Genomic DNA, 18,078 nt, shown 5'->3' with positions numbered 1-18,078 from the left:
ATGAGGTGGCACCACTATGGCACCTTGAGGGACTTCCCTGAGCGCTGGTGGGTCAAGGACATGCTCTGGATCACACTTCAGATCAGGCTGCAGAATTCTCCTCTTCGGGAGCCGCCCGCTCCTCTGAGAAGAACACTGGTGTCTCAAATTGATTTACAGCACACAGTGTTTATTGATAGTATTAGTAATGGACTATTCCAAGGCATGATGAAGCCTCAAGAGCTTGCCAGGACCTTGAGAAAAGTGCTTGAGTGGCACATTTGTTGGGGGAAGGGATGGATGGAGGTGTTTTCCACCCATCATGGTGCTGGAGCAATCACACTGGACCTTCACTGTGTGTCATTGAGCACTTGGAGCTGCCCCAAGCCCTGGTGAGCCATGGAGACCAGAGGTGCAGCAGCAGTGCCGAGTGCCAGGCAGCTTTTGCCCTGGCAGGAGAAGCTGAGATGCCCACAGGATCATTGGAAAGGGGCAGAGAGTTGAGTGGCCACCACCCCAATGCCCTGTGGAAAGGCACTGCAGGACAGAAAGCAGCTGTCAGCCCAGCACCTCACTTTATTTGTGTGCATCAGCATCACAATGCAGTAGAGATTCCTCTGTAGACTGATCCACAACCCACATGCCTGACTGCACATGCATTCCTTGTTGGAATAAGCATGGAGGGAAAGGAGACATCATCTCATGCAGCCCACCTGCCTCAATGGTGCTCCAAGGAAAGGTTCCCAGTGACCAGTTCTAACAGTTCTGATCCTCTAAGCAGCAGCTTAGGATCAACAGATGCAAAGAACCACTTATATTTTGAAAAACATATAAACTTGATCCCAGAAAAACTGTTTCAGTGCTTTATCTCATCATCTCACAAAATGGCTTTGGTTGACCATTAGAAATTACGTTTTCTGCGTGTTCTTTACCTGCAGCAAAATGAACAGAAGAAACGAAAAATCACCTCCTAGAAGAAAAAAACCACAAGTAAGTTGAATTCATCTGGGCTGTGTTCATCTCCCAGAAAGCAGGCTGAGGATAGGATATCTGGGTTCTTTCCCTTCCAGTGGTTACATGCAGGGGTAGCCAGAGCCCTGGTATGGCCAGGGAAGGGCAGGATTTATCTGTGTCCTGTCATGTTCCCAGGGTCCCCTCTCTGCTGGGACAGGAGGTGTGGGCTGATGTTCACCAGCCAGAGCGAGATCTGGGCAGGTTTATCATGCTGAGTGAACTTTTTCAGGTTCTGCTAATTTTAAAGATGGAATTCATTTGGAATAAGTGTGAATAAGCAAATACTTACAGAGATGTTTCTCTTGATTTCTTGAAGCACTGAAAAGAAAAGAAAAAAAGCAGTCCTGTTAGCGTTCATGTTTCCTGGCTGTGGGGATATTGTTACAAATATTGCAAGTACGTAATGCCTTCCACATGAAATATCTAACACTTGATTTATCTACTGGTAATTCTAAAGCAGGAGGTAGTTTGTAGACGTTTTCTAACAGTGAAAAGCAATATTATGAAATAGAATAGAAAGGTAGAAAAAAAACAGGTCACTGCAGCCAACAATACTATTTTTTTCCTATGAAATTAGAACTTTACATACCTTAAAAAATTTATCTTTTCGAGCCACAATTCCAAAAAGTACTGTGATTGTAACCACCACAACAGCAGCAATAACAGCCTCCTTGGGAAAAACAGGTTTTTTATCTGTCAGGAAAAAAGAAGTTCGATATGTGAGAAAGTCATGCAGTCATATAACCTAGAATATTTCACAGGACTGTGGAAAGATATTTCTTTTCCCACAGCTGTCACTGCTGAGTTAACTGTTGCTCTCCCTGCTGTCTGCATACTGACTCTGTGTGTTAGTCCCCTGGAGAAGAGGGAGCCTGTATTTTAGTGAACTGAAGAAGGATTGAAACATCAGCTCCTGAAGAAGATTCCCCAGGCACTGTTGTGCTCAGAAATAAGGCTGTCCAGAGGTACCACTGACACAGGTAACATTGCTTCCCTCCCTGTGCCAGGAGGACAGAAATGAAAGGGGTCTGGACAGAGGTGATTTAGTGTCACCTGTCTGAGCCCTGAGCACTCAGCCCCCATAGCCACCTCTGGAGCACAACTTCTCTTGCCTTTAGCAGCTCTTTGGGCATGACAGAATCCCGTGGTCACAGTAAATGCTTCAAGACCTGAGGTGCTTTAAACCACACTTGAATGTGCCTTGTCAGCGTGGAAAGAGCAGCAGTGGGATGAGCCTGCCCCGGGTCACACTTGCCAAATGCTTTTGAACAACAGGTAGAGCAGGGCAGGCCCTTCCTGGAGCTCCTTGCTGTTGCTATGCCCTCAGAAATCCATACAGGGAATTTACCACACTCCACTTACACTTTGTAATACAAATGGATTGTCATAAAAGAGAACAGAGAATTATTTGTAAAGCTTTTTTATCAGCAGCAGCCTTGTTACCTTCAACTATGAGGTGGAAATCCCTTGTCCCATTCCCCAGGCGTGATTCCACCACGCAGGTGTAGGTCCCGTTGTCAGACTTCTGCACTTTTCTGATGGAGAGCTGAAAGACCTCACTGGTCTGGTACAGCTCATGGTGACTTTGCTGCAGGGTCAAGCTCTGGTTGTCCTTTAACCAGGTGCTTTGGGCTTGAGGGTTGGATTTGGAGTTGCAGGTCAGAGTAACATCTTTCTCTTCTTCCACGTGGAGGGTCTCCTCTCCACTCAGCTGGGGAGGGACTGTGCACAGGAATGCAGTTCAACGGGTCATTAATAATGCTGCTCATAGAATCACAGAACCATTTAGGTTGGAAAAGCCTTCTCAAATTGACTCCAGCTGTTAACCCAGCACTGCCAGGGCCACCACAAAACCATGTCCCCATGTGCCACATCTACACATCTTTTAAATCCCTGCAGGGATGCTGTCTGCACTGCTGCCCCGGGCAGCCTGTGCCAGGACTTGATGACCCTTTCAGTAAAGGAATTTTCTTTAATACCCAATCTAAGCCTCCTCTGGTACAACTTAAGGCTATTTCCTCTTATCACTTTTTACCTGGGAGAAGAGACTGACCCCACCTTGCTCCAACCTCATAGAATGCCCACATTTAAGTTCCTTTCACACATCCCTCATGCTCCTTGTTCAGTGGTCTAACACATCACAGTAGTGCAGCCCTTCCTGGTCCCTCGGAATGAGGAGGGCAGTCAGTGGCAGAGACTGTCACTCCAGTATTTCCTCTGCCCTGACTTGTATCCTTGGGAAATAATCTAGGTGGAGGCAGGGACATATCCAGAGTATCTTTCTTAAGGGCCCACCCACTCCTATAAAAAAGGCCTTAGATCAGCCATAAGCACCACTGTGGGAAGGGAGTGTCTTATCACGTGAGTTATCTCCTCCTAAACGCATTTTTTCTGGGTGAAGACAGCGTACAAGGGTGCAAAACACCGCCCAGACAGAGCAGCTCGGCCCACGACTCCCACCCCAGGCATTCCAGACAGGAATCTACCACGGCCACTCACACTGCACATCCAGGATCACAGACACCTTCACGGACTTGTCCCGTGCCAGCCTGCACGTGAAGGTGACTCCGTTGTCAGACTCGTTGACGGGGGATATGCAGATGTTGCTGATGTTCACTTTATTGCCCTCTTTCAGACCCACTTGCCCATCTCCGCGGTACCAGAGCAGCTCCTCGGCCTGGCTGCTGTTGTGTACGAGGCACGAGAGGGAGATGGCAGGGCTGAGCCCTGTAGACAGGGTGAAGTCAGCAGCGTGGTTATTTACAGACAGTTCCAAACCTGCAGAAGAAGCAGGACAAGAACATTTAAGCATCCTAAGGCATATTCTTCCCACAAAAATCTGCCCTGCTCACTTCTCCAGGCCTCCACCTTGGAGGAGGGATGAGACTTTCAGGTTTCAATTTAACAGCTATTTTCAGGTGGAATGTTAGTTTTTGAGACAAGAACCTGTCTTCATCTCAAAGCTCCCTCCACAGTTATTTAAAATAAAAATCAGGCTTTTGCAGCTGACTGCCAGAACACCAAAGCCTGACCTGGGACAACAAAATGAAGCCAGGACACCCAACAAAAGGCCATTCCCATCCCATCACCCTCCTGCTGCCAATCACTGCTGCAGCACCACCGTGCTCACTGTTTGATATTCTGATTTTCAGTTGGAGCAGGATGCCCTTGGGAGTATAAATGAGTTAATCAGCCCCTCAGCTGTATCCTGACTGTCGCAGAGCTGCAGTTTGTCAAAGGTACAAACCTCAGGACATACTAAATGAGCAGCCAGTATGGGAAATAAATTATTGTAATGGGATTAAACTCGCTACTGCAGCTTGGGCCATAGGATAATGAATGAAAAATATAGCTCAGATTATAAAGGTATTAAGGTCCTGTGACTATAAAGAAGTCTGAAGGTCCCTGTCTGAAGGTGTTCCCTGGTGGCCAAACCTATCACAATTCTCACTGCTTAGAGCAGGCTTGGAAACTGTGGCCTCATCATCCCTGCTGCAATAATGCTGGAAAACACTGATGCCTCCCCATTCCCTTCTCTGCTACTCTCAAACCAGAGGTCAGTTTTCAGACAGTCCTGTGAGGATGACCTCCAGAACACTCAAAATGCTGCTGTGGCACTTCATACAGCCCTGGGCAGTTTCAGTAATTGGTGTGATGGGGCTTGAACGAAGCCAGGATGGATTTTTCCATTGCTTACCTGTGGCCACACATGCCAAGAAGGAAACAGCAAGGACAGGCGCTCCGTAGGGGATGGTGAGGCTGCGTCTCTGCGCCATCTCGGAGCAGAGCTGGCTCTGTTGGAGAGAGGGTCACAGCACTGCTGCCTCTGCTCAGGGCTCGCAGGGGTTAATCCCTGCAGCCACCAGACACCCCAGGGAGAGCCCCCACAGCGGGCACAGGGTCACCAGGAAATAAACTGAGTCCATTGTTGCAGGGCATTTTTCAGTTCAGAGCAGATTCAAGGGGTTTTTATGTCTCTAATCTCCATTACATGAGTTTGCTGTCCCTGATCACCTGTCAGTTTGGGGAACCCTCTTTGGATCAGGTAGCATTGGACTTACCTTGGGAAGAGTCCCTGGAGAGGCTGTTTCTTCTGGGAAATGCACAGTTCTTTCCCCTCCTTATTTATAGGGTCTGAATTTTAATATTTTATGATCTTTCAGTAAGAAGTGAGCCTATAAAATGGGTTCAAGGCCTCGTTCAATTCCTGGATTTCTGAGCTCCCACAAGACTGAAGTATTTGCTGGGCTCTGCTGGCTGTTTTATGAGACTTTCTGAGGCAATGAGTAACTAATGAGAGAGTTCCTGCATCAGCCATAAAGACTTTCAGCCAAAAATAATACCTTTTTTCCCCCAGCTTTCTTTGTGTTCACAGCACTATTTCAAGCCACAGGGATTTTATCCTAGATTATCCTAGAGCAGGAGCAGACTCCCATTTGTCCCTTTCTGCCCAAAGCTCCACTGCCATTTCCTCCTTTGAGTGGAAAATGAGAAAATTCACTGATTCAGACTTTGAACTGCATGTTGGCAGAGGAGAGAGCTCACCAATGTGTACCCCCAGGTTGCTCTTGTGCTTAGCTCAGCCCTGGGCACCCCCCAGCACAGAGCAAGGGGGTCTGTCCTAGCTGTCCCCTCTGCTGGGACATCTGTGCCCAGGCCGTGTCCATAGTTTGGCTATGTGGAAATCTGTCTGAGATTGCTGTTTGCACCTCAGCAGGGTGACTGACGTGGTCACAAAGCACGGGGTCCTCGCAGCCTTCAAACGTGTTGTCACTGCTGCCAGTGTCCCTGCAGGCTCATCACTCATCAGGAATGGGCTCAGCAGAGCCATAAAGTGCATTTCACAAGCAGGAGGAGCCCAGGATGTGTCCTTGGTGTTTTCTTGGCCTGTGGACGCCGTGTCCCAGCTCAGTGACACAGAGGTGGGTAGGGAAGGCTCCTGCTCTGGGGCTGCTGCCTGCACACACAGCACAGGAGCACACAGCACTGCTTATTTCAAACAAGGGTCACCTTTGAGTGTTTCTTAATAGAATTCTTTCTGTGTTTATTGGTTTACCCTTAAAACCAACAGGGAATCATTCTTGGTTTAAAAAGTATACATGCACAAAACTCCCTTGAAGAGAGAGTTCTCAGTCTCCCTTCTAGAAAACTGTCCTGTCCTTGTAGAATTCAATTAAATGTTGACTTACGATTCAGTTCAAATTTTAATCCAAATGCTCTTCCTAGGAGTAAAGTGATTCCTGTGGTTTGGAATTAAGCTGAGTTGAAATAGAAAAGGATTCAAAGGAATGTACTGGGAAATGGCTCATATTCTCCCACCACAACGTGAGCCAAGGGCAGGAAAGTGAATCCTGTGCTCCCTCTGGTCACTGCACTGCACTGATTGACACTCTGGAGAAGAAGGAGGTAGCTTGGACTAAGTATGATGTATAGAAGGAAAGGGTGGGTTTGGGGAGTTTTAATGTAGAAATGACAGCAGGGGAAAAGATTGCCAGGCAACAGCTGTTCTGGGGGGGCTTTGTTATGATTTGAGGCCCAGCACCAGCTGGGACCTGGGTCAGATTCTGTCCCAGCAGGTCCATGACAGGCAGTGAGGTGAGCTGAGGTTCGTCTGCAACAATGGCAGCGTCCTCTTTTGCAATGGACTCAGGATCTGCTGAAGGAAGAGGGACTGGAAAATCAAGGTGTTACCTGGCCAGAGGCACTGAAAGGCAGCTGTTTAGACCAGGTAAGAATTACTTTCGCAATGGCTTTTTACACTTTTCTTTTCATACAGGGTGTAATTAATCTTGTGGGTGTCTAATTACTGAGGTCTAGAGTTTTGTGGGCTGCGTTCTCCACCTTTCCATTACGTTTTGGAGGGACGTAAACCTCATGTTCCAGAATACAAAGCAGTCACTAATGACTCAGACTGGGAGGAACCTCTTCAGGGAGGCGAGATATCCATAACTCTCCAAAGCAAGGGATCCAACCCTCACATTTGAGGTACTTGGATCTGCACTGCCAAGGCTGGATCAGACAGACCATGGGCTAGTGTCAGTAATCCACACCGGTTCCTGCTTGTCATCCGCATGGCAACACTGCACCAACAAACCCAGAATAAGACTGTTGTTAAATATGACTCTGAACAGCCTCAAAGGAATTAATTAATAAGCACCGGTCTATTCCTGGGTGTAATCCAAGCCTTAGAAACCTGAGCAGAGAAGATTTAGAACATGATAGAGATTGAGCAGAAGTTTTTTTTTTTCCATCGAGTCTCTTAACCTCCAACTTCAACTTCCCAGCAGTTGGGTTCTGCGTGGATCTCCTCAGTGCCTGCAGGAGCAGGGAGCACAGTTCCTAATCCTCCACACTCTCACTGGCAGATGAGATCTTGATTTATACTCAGCAGTTGTGAGGATTGATGGTCGCTCTTGGAGTCAGGGGCATGGCAGGATCTGCACAGACATGTGGAAATCCAGGGTTGTATCTATGGTTTTGTCAAGCAAACAAAGGCTGTAACGTGGCTGTAATCCTCCTCCAGAAAACACGTTTCTGCAATAGTGCCTGAGGCTCTGCTCTAAGGCTGCTCCTGTCTTCCTACTCCTTGTGGCTCCCCACATCTAATCCCTTCTTAATATGTGGTGCTACATATTTTGCAACATTTCCATTGTTGGAGGATTACCGTAACACCAAATGCAGAGCCTCTCCTTGCCAGATAACTGGGATGGAAACCGAGGCTGTCCGGGAATGCTGCTTGAACTTACTCAGCACTCCTGTTCCCTCCAACAAAACCTATTTTTCCAATGTTTTTATAAAACATTATGGAGGTGTGATGTGCCCTGATTTTTCCCAGCCTAGATCCAGCATATTTCTCACTGATGAAATGGACAGATCTCAAGTATTTTTTTCATAAATTTCTTAGTAAATCTATTTTCTGATGATCTTTATATAAAGGTTCAGATGCCGTGCCACTGAACACAGAGGAATGATGAATGAACTTTATCCTTGGGAAGGAATAAAAATAGTTAAAGAAGCACTAAACCAGTGAATATTGTGAAATTTTAAAATAAATTCAAATGAAAAATAGGCATTAATGAAGAAACAGATCCTGGGATGAATAAAGTGGAAGAGAAGCCCTCAGGAAGGTGAGGCTCCAGCACAAGTGTTGGACGTGGATGCCACCTGCTGGGTACCCACCCATGGAAGCTGGAGGGGAGCAAAGTCCCCTGGGAGCAATGGGAACCGGCTGAGATCCCTGTGATCGCCTTGGCAGGAGTTCAAAGGCAGAAAATCCTGTAGAAAGCTGAAGCCACGCTCATGACTGGGGAGGATGTTAAACCTGGTGCCTGCTTCATGCTGATGGCAAGTACAGGACATTCCCGAGCAGAATTCCCAGAGCTCCTTCTCTTTCAAGACTATTCTGCTGTGGCTGCTCTACAGCCTGGACTTTAGATATTTTTGTCTACCTAGGAACTTTCATCACTAGTGGGATTTCTTGGAAGTGCTCTCTGCTGGAAAACCAAGTGGTGATTTGATCTTGTGAAGTGCTGCCAAACAATATTAGCAGTTTTAACTTCCCTGCTGTGGGGTCATCCCTCGCTCCCTCTGTGAGGAATCTGCAAGGACTGAGCTGCTCCATCTTTCCAGTTCATGGGGGACCATTTGCTGCCGATCTTCAGGAGAAAATCACATTCCTGCTCCATGGTTGGAAGCACTGTAGAGTGTGGTGAGGCAAAAGCCCCAGCTCCTGAGTAACCACCTTTTTGAGTGCCACAGCACTGGCACAAGGCAGAGATGATGAGGAGGAGGAAGAGGAAGAGGAAAGGGAGGAGGAAGAGAAGGAGGAGGCAGATCAGTCCCCGTCCTGCGTATTTGCTCACTCAGGGATGTGGAAGTCAGAGCTCTCCTGGGCTGGCCCAAGGAAATGTGAAGAGTTTGATGTTACTGGCTGCTGAGCAAATGAGCTGGTGACTCATCAGCCTTTGCCACATGCTGCTTTTACAATTGGCCTGCTGGGGTTCCAGACAACTGGGCTTTTATCAGCTAAAAAGGGAAATGAGCTCAGTTACTCTGGGTAAATCTAGAGCAATCCATTTGTAGACTGAGGTCATAATGCTATATAATGGTGATCACTTCCAAGAGAGCCAAATTCTTGACATTCCTTGTTCCTTTTGGTTTAAGAACATCCTGATGACTGAGGTCTTTTGGCTTTTCCAATTTAATTTTATCTGGGGTATCTTTTTGATGGATAACCCCTGTTTCCTGCTTGTTCCTCTCCTAATGATTGTGCACAATAGATGAGCCCCAAGAAAGAGAAGCCAATTTACTCTCCCTTTCCTCGGTTCCCTTCTGATGCTGTACCATGCTTGGTTCACGTGCAAGTTTGCATCATCTGATCTCTTGCGCAAAGGATGCTGGAATGCCATAAGATGAAGGAGTCACACCACTGATGGTTCCCCTGAAAATCAGTTTTATGTGCTAGACTCGGGGCTTGTGTCTCCAACAGGAAATGCCAGAGCTGGGAAGCAGATGTGTACATGAGATACTACTGGAAAGTTAAACAGGAATTGGCAGGAAACTGCTGTTGGAGAGGGACACTGCCATTGTTTTATGGACTGCAAAGTGACGCTTGCAGAGTAAGGTGTCCTGCCTTTAGTTCTTACCATCTAACCTGCCTCACAGACAGAATTTGATGAAGCCTCAAAGTACTGTTTATATATCTTCTGAGGCTCATGGCTGTGCAGTCGCAGCCACATGCAATGCAAACATCACACTGTTAGAATGTATTTAATCCCCAGAGGTCCCATCTGAGCATGCAGCTCGCTCAGGGCTGGGGAAGACAGAGGCACCAGGAGCAACACCTTGTGCCCCATGAGCCACAACTTGTCACCGTGCCCAGGCAAAGGCCACCCCCGTCCTTCCTCCCCAGCTCCTGGTTTGTGTTCTGGCTTTATCCGTTGGAGAGGTCGTGATCCCTCCAAGGCACCGGGGCATGGCCCGGTGCTGGGGTTTGTGCCCCTGAGCGCAGTAACTCCGTGTTGGGTGATCCGCCTCTCCCGCAGCGGTGAGCGCTCATGCAGGGGCGTTCGTGAGGGCAAGCAGCGAGCGCGAAGAGCGAAAGGCCGCAGCGTGCTGGGGGAGGACACAACCCCCGCTGCCCTCGGAGCCCCTCGGAGCCCGAGCGGCCCCGCTCCGCTCCCGCTGAGCCCCGCGCCGGGGCCCGCAGGGGGCGCCGCGGCGCACGGGAACACCCACCCCGTGACGTATCGCCTCCGCCGCTTCTCATTGGTCCATCACCGCCCCGCCCGGGCGGCTCCTCCCCCACGGCCGCCGCTGATTGGCGAATGCGGGAGCAGGTCCCGCCCCCTGGCAGCGCCACCGCCCCCTCGGCCCGGACCCGGAGCGGCGCCGCGGGACCGGGGCGTGCGCGGGGCCATGGCGAGCGCGGCGCGGGGGCTGCGGGCGATGCCGCGGGCGATGCCGCGGCTGCTGCCGCTCTTCTGCGCGCTGCTGCTGCCGCTGCCCTCGCTGCAGGGCCCGGCCCGTGCCCCCCACATCAAGAAAGCGGAGGCGGCGGCGGCGGCGCCCGGCGAGGCGCTGCGGTACCTGCACTCGGCCGAGCTGGGCGAGGCGCTGCGGGCGCTGGAGGCCACGGCCCCGCCGGGCCTGGTGCGGCTCTTCAGCATCGGGCAGTCGGTGGAGAAGCGGCCGCTGTGGGTGCTGCGCCTCACGGCCGGGCTGGGCCCCGAGCGGCCCGAGGAGCCGCCCGGCGGCGCGGCCCTGCCCGGGCGGCCGCAGGTGAAGCTCGTGGGGAACATGCACGGGGACGAGCCGCTGGCGCGGCCGCTGCTGCTGCGCCTGGCCTGGGAGCTGCTGCTGGGCTGGGCCGGCGGCGACGAGCGCATCGTCCGCCTGCTCAACACCACCGACCTGTACCTGCTGCCCAGCCTCAACCCCGACGGCTTCGAGCGCGCCCAGGAAGGCGATTGCGGCGGCGGCGGCGCCGAGGGCGGGCGGGAGAACAGCCGCGGCCGCGACCTCAACCGCAGCTTCCCCGACCAGTTCGGGGACGCCGAGCCCAACCTGGAGCCCGTGCCCGAGGTGAAGGCGCTCATCGACTGGATGCGCCGCAACAGGTGAGTGCTGCCCGGTCCGCTCCGGCCGGTGCGCCGCTCCGGGCAGTGGGAGACCCTGAGATTCGCTCCCCGAGGGAGTCTGCCAGCTTCCAGCCCTCCCCGGTGCTTCCCAGCAGGGCCTGGGGGGAATGGAGAAGTAATTTTCCCACCTGTTTATCCCCAGCTTGCCTCCCTGTAGCCGGGATCATCCTGCGCTGGGGAGAGCATTTGGTGGCCCCAGTTTTTGTGCAGCTGCCAGGGAGCTGCAGCAGCCCCGTGTGCCCTGCACACACCCAGGTGTTCTGGGCACCTGCATGTCTCCCATCTCTCCGAGTTTGTGGCTGGCAACTTCTCACCTGCTTCACTCTGAGTCTTGCTCTTAGGGCCGATTATGCTTACTCCACAAGCTATGGGATGCTGGAAATATTTGGGTTTAAGTGTCTGTGTACAACCATGCTAACAAAGTTGTGTTGGACGGGGCTTCTTCCCCTCATCCTTGTGTTCATAGGAAATTCCCTGGATTTATCAGTAATGTTCTGTGCAGCAGTATTTCCAACGAGCATCCATGCTGACCTCTTTGCCTCTCCTCAGTCCCAGGGGGAAGCTGCTGTGCCTGGAGTGCAGCAGCCCAGGAGGGGGAATGGGAACCTTTAAAGCCCAGCTCTGGTGTGGGGGTCTGGGACAGTCCCAGAAAATGCAATGGCCAAGCTGGGCACTGATTCTTCATTTGCCATGTGCTCTTCAGAGAGCTCTATAAGATCCAGATTACAAAGGTCACTGCAACCAACTGTGGGAAATTGTGCAGAGAAAACAGCAATAGTTTTATAGCACTGCAGCAAACTATGGCCCTCTTCCTAAAGCTGGGGAAGAAGGAGATAAAGAGGGGGGTCACAGTGCACTCTAGGGCTGTTGGTTGATTCCAACCAACACACAAAACATTAAGCATCCTATAGGGTTTGCTCATGTTTAGCAAACAAATTTACATGAACAAATGATTAAAACTTGGTGCATGGCAGTGCCCATGGAGATGGTACTCCAGAGGAACTGCAGAAACTTCAGAAGTAACTGCTTGTCCTAAGAATCCTTTAGGACAGCTCTGGTGCAGCACTTTGCACTAAAATCCCTCCAGATTTTAGTGGTTTTTGGTTCAGCTCCAAATTAGATACTGGAGAAACTCATGGGCATTCTTTACATAATTTTGAAAATGCCTTGAGCTTTTTGTTTTATTTTTTTCTCTCAGTATATGAGGTGGGATTTGCTATCAGCCAGGGTGAAACAGGAAGAACGTGGTGCTTTGTGTATCCCTCTGCCTGGCAGCACCAGTTAATACTGGTGTAATTGTTAGTCTAACATAACTGCTGATAGAAAAATGAGTGGGTAAACAGAACTGTTTGATTAAAAAGGGAGATAGTGGGTGTAATGCAATTTGTGTGCACTATTATAAGCAAGGTAGAGGTATTGGTCATGTTACCTCTGCTTGGAAACCAAATCCCATTTGAGCAAATGCACAGGAGAGCTCTTTCTCCTTGTAGTGCTGTGTTTGGAAGAGGAGAACAGACAAAATTACTTTTGGAATTCATTGAAATGCTTGTGCAGCCTGTGATCAGACTGAAGGAGGATATGGGGCATGCCCTGCTATATTTTCTGACTTGAGATTTTAAAAAATCTGTCTCACATCCGGATTTTGAGTTAATTCTGTTGCACATATCAGGTGTACTCAGAGCTTGACAAGAGTACGTTGCTTTGTCTGTCAGTGAGTTTTGGGGCTTGGTATTAGGCTGCAAAAAAAAAAAACCTGTTCCATCTCCAGAACTGATTCCACTTCTAGCACGTGCATTTTGCCTCATTAATCCAAAAAAGAGTTTGGGAGCTCCAGAGAGCATGATTTGGGTGGGGAAGCAGCAGAATAACTGGTTGGTTGGCTGTAGCAGCTTCCTGATGCAAGGTTTCCAGTCTGACTTTTTCTCCCTTCCCAACCCCAGGTTTCTGCTCTCTGGCAATCTCCATGGTGGCTCTGTGGTGGCAAGCTACCCCTACGATGACTCGCCCACACACAGGCTCACAGGAGTTTACAGCAAATCAGCTGATGATGAAGTCTTCAAATATTTGGCAAAAGCTTATGCTTCACATCACCCCATCATGAGAACTGGCAAACCCAACTGCCCTGGAGAGGAGGGAGAGACCTTCCCAGATGGCATCACCAATGGTGCCCAGTGGTATGATGTGGAAGGTAAGCTGTGCTCACCTAAGAGCTCCCATCCAGACCAGTGGTGATTATCACAGAGGAGAGGACTGGGGGTTAAGTGATATTTTTAGCCTTGAATGTGTTCTAGCAGCTTGAAATGAAGGGAGGTGGCATTGTGGGAACACCAGCTGATGAGAAACAGCTTGGGAGGTGTTTGTAGGGAAGAGATCACAAACTGAAGGGTTCTCCCTGACCCCCTTATGTAGTAGAGGGTTGTCCTGCACGTGGGAGGCTTCATTTGCCAAGTGAATTCTTTTTGGTCTCTTGACAGTTGCTAAATTTTGATACAGGAAGGAGGAAGTGATTCGTAACGGTATTAAACAAATGCCAGTGTCCTGTGAGGTCTTTTAACCTCTGAGCTTGTAATTTTGTGATTATAGAATAAACTGCTGTAAAACTGTGTGAAATTTAGATACATGTTCTGAGCTAACCAAAGAGTTCTTGCTGGAAATGGGGTTTGCAGCTTTTCCATGGCCTACTCTGCTCTTAGACCTGTGTGGGAGGTGACAACCTGCATGACCTGTTCTTATCCACCAGTGTGGGAGATCTAGAAGGCATCTGAGATTTGCCCTGCAGGAGCTTCTAGGAGAGCTCCTGATCCCTCCATAACGCAGCTGCACATGGAAGTGAGCTGAACAAAGTGAGCAAATTGCCTCCTGGTGCCACCACTCTGCCTGTGCAGCTGGAGGTTACTAGCCTGGCTCAGCCATGCAGTGGGTTGCTGTGTGTGTTGGTTTGGTTGAAAATTTAAATAATAATTAAAAGTGAGGAGAAGCTCTCATGGGAAAGAGAGCTCCCAATTACCCCATTGCTGTGGCTCCTTGGTGGATGTTGTACAGCCACGACCTCGCCGGGCAGGGCAGGAACTTCTGTGGTGAGAACACAGCAAAAAAGTTGCAGGAATGATCTCAAGAAGTTGTGTTACTGTGCTGCTCTGCTTCTTTCCCTTCTGCTGTGGCTGAGGGATGATGTCAGAAGTGCTGAGCAAGCAGTAACAGCCAATGTTGTTTATCCTTCAGAGCTTACAGCTTAATGATTTCTGGTAAGACAGCGTCTTTCTGGAACTGGCTTTGCAAGCAGAGTCCTGTGTTAATTCTGCATCCAGCTTGCCTGGGAAGGCTGGAGAGGGATCCATTATAGGGCCTGAGCACATCATCTCTGAGCTGGAAGAGGAAGGCTTGATTTCTAGCAGTGGTTGAATCATCCCCCAGGATATCACTGGGCAAAAAGATACTGTGTTCAAATAAGATGTGGTTTGATCTCTTTCTCTACCAGCTGTTTCCTTCCCTCTACCCTGCTAAGCACACTAGCCCTGGTGTTTGCAGGCTCAAGGTTCATTCTGCTGCTGTGAGAAGTCCAGCAGGAGGAAAGTTTGTGTAACCTGGTGACTGGCTTGTGAGGGAGCAGGATATCCTGGATGAGCTGTGCTGCCTTGTTGTGGTGGCTGTTGTTACTGGCAAATACCTCAGATGGGAAGTTCCTTAACTGTAGCTCTGAGATCTTCTGTCCTTGTAATGAAGTGGGGAGGGTGTGCTCTGAAAGGAAAGTTATTCCTGAGCTTTGGGTCTGTGTTCCCCTGACCCCAGAGAGCTACATTTTCCACTGCAGGGATGCCTTTTTCATCATCCTTCTTGGCTGTGAGGCTGGTTGGTGTCTGTGGCACTGATGTGTGAACCTTGCAGGCTGCCTTTGCTTTGCCATCCGGACAAAGAAATGGCATCATTTTCCTTTCACAGGAAATAAAAGGTGTGAACTGCAGACCAGACTTCTCTGTGCTGCTGTCACTGTGGTTTATATCTATCCAATAGCCTCCAGCACCCAGTCTCTGCAGGAAGAAACCCTTTCTCTGAGACAAGCCACAGGCTTGGGCTCAGCACTGATGGCAGTAGGCGACTCATGGGCAGAGATTGCAGGGAGGATGCACTGACGTGGGCTCTGAGACTGGAACATTGCTGAGGGTGACAGCAGCAGTTCCCTCAGAGCCAAGGCATTCATGTAAAATGTAACCCAGGGAGAGCATGAGTAAGCTGGCCAATACCATGCATGTAATTTGATGTTGTGTCAATTCACCCCTTCGGGGTTGCAGGTTTTAATGTTTATTTTTAGTAGTGGATGGAGAGCAGGCAGAGGGGAGTCATTTGTAAATGGTGTGACAGAAGCAGCAAAACCATCAGAGACGCTGTTTTGAATCATCTGAGTTGCTCAGATCTGTGCCAAGGACTGCAGAGGCTCATGCTTGGATCAGGAGGCCTTTCCCGGGGATTGCAGAATTGAAATGTATGGTGAAATGAGGCTGGGGAAAGCCCAGTCCCTGAGCTAAACTCTAGAGGTAGATAACCAGAGCTCCTGGTTCTGTGAGCAGTGCAGGGCATGTGCTTGAGGCCTCCAGATCAGGTTGTGCCAGGAGAGACTCCTGCAGGCTCCAAGTGAACTAAAGCCAGGAAAAACAAAGAAATGAGAACATAGTGTTTCAACAGGTGGAAATTTTCCTGCCTCATTTTATCATGTGAAATCAAACATGCTGGAGAGCAAACTGCCACGGGATTCATTGTCCCAGAGTTACCAGTTCAATTTTATGCTCCTGCCAAACTCCATTAACTTCCATTTGAGTTTGCAAACAGCCTCTTACATGTGTCAGATCGAGGTGGCAAGTACAAACCATGAGAGTAATTGCTAAGGTCAAGTGTGCACAGAGGAAGATGGATCTCTGCCAGACAGCTGAATTTGGCTCCTGCATTCCAGCTGCTGTAGATAAGCACATTGGTGACTGGGATGCTTTTTAGTAGCTATCTCTGCTGTGCATGCTCTTTTTCTCTTCCTTTTTAACCTTTGAGGGTTTTAACTACCAAGTGACTGGTTCAGATCAAGGGAATGCATGCAAAGTTGAGCTGGGGTATGGATAGGAGTTGAGAATCTCTCATTTTAGCTGTGGGCAGGATGTGCTTTGCCTTTGTGTTGTTAAGAGATTCAGATTAGAAACTAAATTCAGCATGAGCATATGTTGTGGGCAGCTTTGGAAGGTTTGTTTTTACATGCAGTCCCTTTCTAAAATATATTTTCTTGATGTTTTTACTCACTCATGTCCAGCTCTTTGAGATGTTTCTGGTGTCTACTGGGAGACTCTTAGGTTGAAAGTGGATTTTGATTACCTGTGTGCTTACTGGGTTGTGTTGATTGTGGTTAACAGCCAAACTGAGTTGCCAACCAGCTTTCAGTGGCATCCAGCTCGGTGCAGTTAAAATAAGTGCTGAGAACAGTGTGGCATTACTGTGGTGGCCTCTCTTTCCTGGGCATGGCAGAGGGTGCTTGCACAGAGTGAGCTCTTGTAGAAGCTCTCAGCCTTGTCTTTCTGGAAATATGCACAATTTGCTGCACTTATGTGCTTGTATTTTCATGGAAGTCTTGCTGCAGTTATTTTTCTTCAGAGAAGTATTGGCTTGGTTGTTTGAATGTCTTAAAGCCTCTTTTCACATCTATCATGAGCTGCTGGGCAATGCTGTGCTGGTGCAGCTCTTGGAAGGACTCTGCCCTTGTCTTTGAGGAAAGGCTGCTGGGCTGGGCTGCTCTGGGTCATGCATTTGGAGGCCCAAACCTCACCTCCTCTGAGTTTTAATGATTGCAGACTAGTGGACCAGAACATTCTTCTGCCTGCTTGGTGCTGCAGCTGGTGCTCACTCAGTCCCATGCTATGAGATAATCAATTCTCAGCAGAGTCAGCAACTTGTGCCACATATTGAATCACTTCTCCAGCTTGCTTGGCTCCATCTGCTCTCTCTGCAGAGCAGACATAACCATTTCTCTGCTTTAACTTAGCTGCAGGTTCCTTGTATGCTGATGTCTGTTCCAGTGAGAGCTGGAATTAGTTTTCTGCATAGTGCAGTTTGAAAATAGAGTCCTTCTTGGCTGGCCTGGCAGGCTTCTCCAGGCACGTGGAGTATTTATGGTATCTGGATCCTCAGGCTCTACTCTGGAGAGCTGCATTCTCCTGATTTGAGCTTGGCAGGGAGCAGAGCCCCCCCGTCAATGTGAGCTGTGCAGTGTTTGTGCTGCAGGAGACCTGGGATCCCTGCCTGAAGCACAGTTCTGATGCTCAGGGAGTGGGTCAGAGCAGGAGGGAGGTTTGTTCTGAGCATTTCTGTGCCCTACTGCCAGCCAGGGGCTGACTTGCTGTGCCACTAAGCTGCTCACTGATAAAAAGGGCAATGGTGCTTCATGGAGGCTGAAACTTTTGACAGTATAGGCTAAAAGACACCCTGTGACAAAAATGCTAAAGTAAATCCAACGGGTTATCCCAGGTATTACCCAAACAGAGTAGAAGCACTGTAGTCTGGCAGTTTTCTCCCTCAGTTGTGTATTTTCTGCTCTGCTCCATGAATGTAGTGCCCTGCTCATGGCAGGCTGAGAACAGATCTCTCTTTACCTCTCTGGGTCTCTGCATAGTCAGGGGAGGCTGTGCAGATGGTATGTGGGAAAATATGTAATTCCACATGCTGTAAAAATAACTGTCCTGCTCTGCAACAGAGCCATGTGAAGGCCAAATCTGTGCAGTGGATACAATCCAAATTTTCAAGAATGCAGTGTACTACTTTCTCCAAGAGACAGTTTTACCAGAATTGATGTAGCAAGCTCTAATTTAGTCCGTTACTGCTCTATTATGGGTGAGCATCTGTCCTAAATTTGCTTGAATGGCAGATGAAGCACTAAATATGTTGCATAATGGCTCTGGTTTACATTTTGGATGTT

The 18,078-nt window shown here is 49.2% G+C and overlaps 2 protein-coding genes across 6 annotated transcripts in view; one reads left to right on the top strand and one right to left on the bottom strand.

The window, feature by feature from the left end:
• Nucleotides 1-150: 150 nt before the first annotated feature.
• Nucleotides 151-11,395, bottom strand: TMIGD1 (transmembrane and immunoglobulin domain containing 1). 5 transcript variants are annotated; one of them, XM_085557342.1, is made up of 8 exons: nt 5,055-5,101; nt 4,691-4,787; nt 3,493-3,771; nt 2,437-2,715; nt 1,583-1,686; nt 1,283-1,311; nt 912-949; nt 151-516 (listed from the first exon to the last, which is right to left on the bottom strand). In XM_085557342.1, the coding sequence occupies exons 2-7, from the start codon at nt 4,767-4,769 to the stop codon at nt 943-945; spliced, it is 777 nt and encodes a 258-aa protein (XP_085413468.1). In that variant the 5' UTR covers nt 4,770-4,787; nt 5,055-5,101; the 3' UTR covers nt 151-516; nt 912-942. The 5 variants fall into 5 exon arrangements, with proteins under 5 accessions (XP_085413468.1, XP_085413465.1, XP_085413466.1 ...); XM_085557339.1 differs by lacking the exon at nt 5,055-5,101 and adding an exon at nt 11,261-11,395 and having other exon boundaries at nt 151-949; XM_085557340.1 differs by lacking the exons at nt 912-949; nt 5,055-5,101 and adding an exon at nt 11,261-11,395 and having other exon boundaries at nt 151-911.
• Nucleotides 10,383-18,078, top strand: part of CPD (carboxypeptidase D) — a 24,867-nt gene continuing 17,171 nt past the window's right edge. Inside the window, exons 1-2 of the mRNA XM_031506436.3 lie at nt 10,383-11,111; nt 13,073-13,320. Coding sequence (XP_031362296.3) covers nt 10,411-11,111; nt 13,073-13,320 — 949 coding nt within the window. The 5' untranslated portion in view covers nt 10,383-10,410. The remainder of the gene's footprint in view (nt 11,112-13,072; nt 13,321-18,078) is intronic.

Source organism: Lonchura striata, chromosome 19, assembly GCF_050655825.1.
Source record: "Lonchura striata isolate lonStrDom1 chromosome 19, ASM5065582v1, whole genome shotgun sequence".
NCBI classification, from domain to species: domain Eukaryota; kingdom Metazoa; phylum Chordata; class Aves; order Passeriformes; family Estrildidae; genus Lonchura; species Lonchura striata.
The sequence above is the reverse complement of the archived record's forward strand: the minus strand, read 5'-3'. Positions and strand labels throughout refer to the sequence as shown.

Excerpts from the sequence above, each read along its gene's own strand:
- TMIGD1 (XM_085557339.1), bottom strand. The coding sequence starts at position 11,299 with ATGATCCCGGCTACAGGGAGGCAAGCTGGGGATAAACAG. Across the intron at positions 4,788-11,260 it reads GGCAAGCTGGGGATAAACAG|AGCCAGCTCTGCTCCGAGAT; the intron begins GTGGGAAAATTA and ends TCTCTCCAACAG. Across the intron at positions 1,312-1,582 it reads GAAAAGATAAATTTTTTAAG|TGCTTCAAGAAATCAAGAGA; the intron begins GTATGTAAAGTT and ends TTTTCTTTTCAG.